This window comes from Mus caroli, chromosome 11, assembly GCF_900094665.2.
Source record: "Mus caroli chromosome 11, CAROLI_EIJ_v1.1, whole genome shotgun sequence".
NCBI lineage: Eukaryota > Metazoa > Chordata > Mammalia > Rodentia > Muridae > Mus > Mus caroli.
In genome coordinates, this window is record NC_034580.1 from 99,011,668 (window position 1) to 99,017,977 (window position 6,310).

Sequence of the window (6,310 nt, forward strand, 5' to 3'; positions counted from 1 at the left end):
TATTTTTTAAGACAGTGTCTTATGTTGCCCATGCCAGCCTGAACTTCTGATCCTTGTGTTTAGGCCTCTCAGGGACTGGGACTACAAACCTACACCACTGCACCTGCGTACAGGCTTTTTTCTTTGTATTTTCTGCTCTGCATTGCTTGCAATTTTGCAATCATCTCTATTTTGGCATAAACCGCATGCGTCTGGCGTGCAGAGGAATCCTGAAGGCAGATCCAAGTGTGACGGTGCACACTGGTAATGCTAGCGGGAGAGGAGACGAACTGCAAAATCTGAGGTCACCCTGAGCTACACAGCGATTTCCAGGCCAGCCAACACCACGTAATGAGACCCTGTCTAAGACAAAAACCCCAAATCAAACAAACAAAACCCAAAAGGAACAGAAACCCAAAAGCAACAAAAGCCCATAGGTAGCCCTGTTAGCTAATTTTCAGCTATTCTTGCTCCGTTCCTTATTAGGATCAAGACCCGCACCCTGATCTGGATAGTTTTTAGGCTTGGAACGCTTGGTTATGTGTGTATGTGCACTTGTTCATGAACGCTGCTCATGCTGTGTGGAAGTCTGAGGTCAGTGTTGGTTTTCTCTTAGTCACTTGCCACCTTTTTTGCTCTTTTGTTTTTGTTTTTTCCCCAGCACAGAGTTTCTCTGTAGCCCTAGCTGCTCTGGAACTTGCTTTGTGGACCAGGTTGGCCTTGCTGGGATTACTGCCGTCCACCACCACTGCCCAGGCCTGACACCTTTTTGAGATAGGTTTCTCGTTGAGTCTGGAGCTCCATGATCTGGCTAGATTGGCTGGCCCCTAGGGATCCTCCTAGTGCTGCCTCCCCAGCAGAGGATTACACATACACCACCATTGATTGCTGACTTTTGTTTAAGTGGGTGCTGGGGATCAAACTCAGGGCCTCTTGCTGGACTGGCAAATACTTTGCCAGCTGAGCTATCTCTGTAGCTCTAAACTATTGGATTTTGTTTGGTTTTGTTTTTGATACAAGGTCTCATGTAACCAAGGTTGGCTTCAAACTTCTAATCTTCCTGCCTCTACCTCCGGAGAGCTAGGATTTCAGATTTGTACTCCAATACCAAGCTAACTCTTTTTGTTTATTTGAGACAGGGTTTCGCTGCTAAGCTCTGGTTGGCTTGGAGCTCTCTGTGCAAACCAAGCTGGCTCACAGAGATTTGCCTGTCTCTGCCTCCCAGTGCTAGGATTAAAGGTGTGCTTCACCGTGCATGCCCTTGCCAACTCTTGAACTCACAGTGAATTGTCAAGTCTCGCTAACACAATGGGCCTTTTCTTTCTCCAACTGTCTCGCCCAGATGACCTCTTTGCCAGCAGAGAGGATCCAGGAAATACAGAAGGCCATTGAGCTGTTCTCAGTGGGTCAGGGACCCGCCAAAACCATGGAGGAAGCCAGTAAACGGAGCTACCAGTTCTGGGATACACAGCCAGTGCCCAAATTAGGTATGTGTCTCCTTTCCCAGCTGAGAGCAAGGAATGGGCCTTAGCCGCACCTCTATGTAAGGGAGGGCCACAAGTTCTTTAGTAATTATTTCTAGAGGAGAGTTCTTAAAAGGATTGCATAAAAGACTATTGTTGAGAAACCTTATCACAGCACACACATCGAACAAAGATGGTTCTTTTTAGTCCACTCTCCTCTTAAATAAATCTACAGAGAACAATGTCTTAACACATGGTGAGTGGGGATGTCTGCCCAGGGGTCTAGCCTCCCTCTTACATTAGTGACAGACTGCTTTGTTCATGTAGACAGCTGTGAACTCTGGCCTGGGGACTCCCCTGGTTCCTCCGTTTCCCTCAGTGATGCGTGCTTACTAAATCCCAATAGCAGTCCCGGCTCACATCCGAGGGGCACCTGTGTATAGCCACAGGAAAGTCAGGAGTGGGCCACACCTTTGCTTTCATTACTGGAGGCAGAAACAGGTAGATTCTGAGTTTGAGGCTAGTCTGGTCTACAAGGGGAGTTTCAGTCCAGCAAAGCTACACAGTGAGACCCTGTCTCTAAATAGATAGATAGATAGATAGATAGATAGATAGATAGATAGATAGATAGAGACCCTGTCTCTAAATAAATAAATAAAACTAGGGTTGGAGAAATGGCTCAGTGGTTAAGAGCACCGACTGCTCTTCCAAAGGTCTTGAGTTCAATTCTCAGCAACCACATGGTGGCTCACAGCCATCTGTAATGGGATCCAATGCCCTTTTCTGGTGTGTCCAAAGACAGCAACAGCATAGACAAGTAAATATGACTGACTGACTGAATAAATAAATAAATAGATAGATAGATAGATAGATATTTGTCGGAAGACAGCAACAGTGTAGTCATACAATAAACAAACAAACAAGCTAAACTAAACTAAAAACTGCTATGATAAACTTGTAAAGGGGTTGATTGGATGGACAAAAATCCCCCCAATATTCCAGAATCGATAGCGCATACTGGAGTTGGAGCTGACCTGAGTGGCTAACCTCAGAGCCTCTGGTGGACAAAGGTTCTGTGAGTGATGCAGGGACCTAATTCTTTCTTCATATGTATGTAGCTGAGGGAGTGTGTCTGTGTTTTCTTCTAATACATACATATATACACATATACACACATATATTAATATATATTAATTTATTGTTTATTTTTAAATACCTGTATATGTGTGGATATATGCCTTTATTGAGTGCAGACCCAGAACAACAGACAGTTGTGGGCCCCCGATACAGGGTCTGGGAACTGATTTGGGGTCTTCAGTATGTGCTCCTCACTGCTAAGCCATGGCATTAGCTTAGGGTATTTCCAAAACAAAACCCAACACACGCTCTAACACCAAAGGTAAGCTAGGTCAGGTTGTTAGTGTTACTGTGCTTCTCAAGAAATAGTGTAACATTTGCAGTACTCTGTGGGTTAGGAGGGCAGAGCCAAGTCAAATACCAGGAAGTAAAAAGACAGCTGTGTCCAACAGCATTTGTCTATGGAGGTGAGAAGCGTACATAACAGGCGTTTCCTGACTTAAGTGGTCTGTGTCATTATGGGTAACCACTTATAAAGTGAAAATAGCCAGGTTGCGGTGGCACGTGCCTTTAATCCCAGCATTCAAGCAGCAGAGGCATCTCTGAGTTTTGAGGCAAGCCTGGTCTGTAGAGTGAGTTCTAGGACATCCAGGGCTATTTATTACACAGTGAAACCCTGTCTCCAAAAACCAAATTAAGAGAAAGAAACTAAATCCAGGTGGGCCTGGCATATGCCTTTGTTAAACAAAATTTGTTGAGTGATCATGTGGGGCCAAGAGAAATGACTCAGTGGTTAAGAACACTTGTTCTGGTGGAAGGACCGGGTTCAGTTCCCAGCACTAGGTGGTGGCTGGCATCCATCCATAACTCCGGTCCCAGGGCTCTGACCCCTGCAGCTGACCTCCATGGGCACCAGACATGGTGCATATGCAGGCAAACACGTTTCTGTGCCTGTGCCTGCTTGTGTTAGGTCTACGTTTTTCCTCAGAGGCTAGCAGAGGGCACTGCACCGTGCACCACATCCCCTGGAGGTGGCCTTCCAGGTCAGTTATGAGCCAGCTGGCATGGGTGCTGGCAGCTGAAGGGAACTGAAGAGCAGCCCTCCTCTTAGCCACCGAGCTGTCTTCCAGTTACCATCCAAGTAGGGATCTAAGGCAGGTTCCTTGATGTTTCATTGCATGTTGGCCACACACAGTGAGTACAGTGTGCCCATGTGAGGTCACGTGACACTGCCTGAACTACCTCAGATTCCGTACATATTTAATTTTCAGTTTGTGTTTGGTTTTACTATTGCTGAATTTTCCTGACACCCCCACACTTTGACTTACATAACCAGAGGTTACAATTCAGTGTCAGAAGCTTCGGTCTGTGTAACTGTTGTTATGTGACCTGAGCAAACCTTCAGTCTCTCTTCAGATCTATTCTATCTAGCTGCCCTCTTTCCTTATCCTGTTGAGGGGAGGCTCTCTCTCTCCCCTCAGTCCCGTCCCACCAAGGCTCAGAACCTGCCTTCCACCTCACGAGTGTGAGGCTGTTCTACTGAGTGTGCCCCTCCAACACAGGAAGTTAAATGTCTGAGGACAATTGGAAGTTGCTTAAAAGTACTTGGAGGGCTGCACACCTGGAATACAGCATTGGGAAGCTGAGACAGGAGGATTGCTGTGAGCACAAGGCCAGCCTTAGCTACTTAGTATTCTCCTGTTTTAAAAAAAAAGATGGGCAAACCAAAATAAATAAAACTTATTAAGAGGGAGAACTGGCCTGTCTAGCTTTCCTCTCCAGCCCTATCTGGTTTCAGTTCCTCCCTTCATCTCAGCTTCCAAGCTCCCCCACAGAGGGTTGTGTGAGAGGGAGACCTCCTGCCTGCATCATGCAGGAGGGTGATTCAACCCAAAGGCATCTGGAGGGCTCAGAGCTCTGATGCCCTGACCTGGCAGTTAGCTGGCCCACAAGCCTAGAGGCTGACGCTGGAAGGCTGAGAGACCCTGGCTGCTAGAGCGATCATCTGACTGAGGAGTGAGGCCAGTGCACTGTTGTTGGTCTTGACACAGAGGCAGGCTTATGCAACCTTACAGAGCTCTAGTCAGGGAAGAGTGTCTGGGCTGGAACATGCCGACACCCTACACCAACCAGGAGACCGGAAGCTAAATCAGCTGTGATGAGTGTTTGTCATTCAGGAGCCTGCAGGAGAGTTAAAAGGATTTCCAAAAATGAGGCACCTTGGATCCTAGAGATTATTCTGAGGTTTTGCTGTGCGCCCGCCCTCTCTAGGGACCAAAGACTGGAGAGAGATTGCAGTTACAGAGTGTAGAGTGTTCGTCAGCTGCAAGGCTCCTAGGGACGGGAGGAATTTACTCTGGTATAATTGTTTCTTTCTGGGACAGGGTCTGTGTCGCCCAGACTGGCCTTACACTCACTGTGCAGTGGAAGATGACTTTGAAAGCTCTGGTCCTTCTGCCTCTCCTGAGTGTTAGGGTTAGAGGCTTGTACCACTCTGGTGGGTTATGTAGTACTAAGTATGACACACACAGGCAAGGCAGCCACTCTACCACCTGAACCTCCTCGCTAGCCTTCCAGTGAGTGTGTGCAGTGAGCCCCTTCACGCACTCTGTGGGCAGACAATAGACTTGCTGTGCTCTTCTTGTAGGTGAAGTGGTAAACACCCATGGTCCAGTCGAACCTGACAAAGACAACATTCGCCAGGAGCCCTACACCCTGCCCCAGGGCTTCACCTGGGATGCCTTGGATCTGGGAGACCGTGGTGTGGTGAGTAGGCCTGGCTTGTGGGTGGGACAGGACTCTTAGGAGATGAGCCTCAGAGCTGAACAGACCCCATCCAGTACTTTCTGGGCATGCCCAGACTATACAGTAAGAGCATGTCATGGGTGTAAGGGTGAAAGTTGACTTCTGAAGTCCCTATTGTGGAACCTTCTTTTTTTTTTTTTCTTCTTTCTTATTTTGTTTATTTATTTGTTTGTCATTGGTTTTCTTTTATTTTGTTTTGTATTTGAGGGCAAGTCCTCTCTCTATTATGTAACTGACTGTCCTGGAACTCACTATGTAGACCAGGCTGGCCTCGAACACAGAGACCACCTGCCTCTCCCCAAATGCTGGATTAGAGGCATTTGACACACGGCCTGGCTTCTTGTCTGTACCTTGCTTGACTTGTGACCTGAGCTGCTGAGGGCTCTACCCTCCTCACCTTTCCTCAGTGGCGACCCAGCACCTTGTGCTTTTTTAATAATGGTTCAGGTCTTGAGAAAGCACTCTAAACAGTGAGCTTCAACCCCAGCAGCTGCCTCTTTATTGTTGTTATATTTACTAGTGATTTAAGGTGAGCTTGCATGTCGGTATGTGAGTGTCCTAGTCAGGACTTTTGTTACTGTAATAAAACACCAGGAACAAAAGCAACCTGGGGAGGAAAGGGTTTATTTCACTCACACGCCATGAGTAACGGGAAGTCAAGGCAGAAACAGTCTACTCATATATATTTATATGAGTATATATATATATATGTAAATCTATATATATATAATCTGTAAGTACACTGTAGCTGTCTTCAGACACCCCAGAACCCAGAAGAGGGCATCAGATTCCATTACAGATGGTTGTGAGCCACCATGTGGTTGCTGGGATTTGAACTCAGGACCTTCAGAAGAGCAGTCAGTGCTCTTAACCTCTGAGCCATCTCTCCAGCCCCTGAAACAGTCTATTCTTACGGAGGCATTTTCCCAAATAATATTTCCTCTCCCTAGATATGCTTGGTTGTGTTAATTTGGCAAGACTAACCA

The 6,310-nt window shown here is 46.8% G+C and overlaps 1 protein-coding gene across 2 annotated transcripts in view; it reads left to right on the top strand.

Moving 5' to 3' along the window:
- The window catches only part of Nmt1 (N-myristoyltransferase 1), a 38,843-nt gene that overhangs the window by 16,986 nt on the left and 15,547 nt on the right, over positions 1-6,310 (top strand). For both annotated transcript variants that reach the window (XM_029483594.1, XM_029483593.1), the window contains exons 3-4: positions 1,322-1,466; positions 5,167-5,285. In XM_029483594.1, the coding sequence (XP_029339454.1) occupies positions 1,322-1,466; positions 5,167-5,285 (264 nt within the window). The remainder of the gene's footprint in view (positions 1-1,321; positions 1,467-5,166; positions 5,286-6,310) is intronic.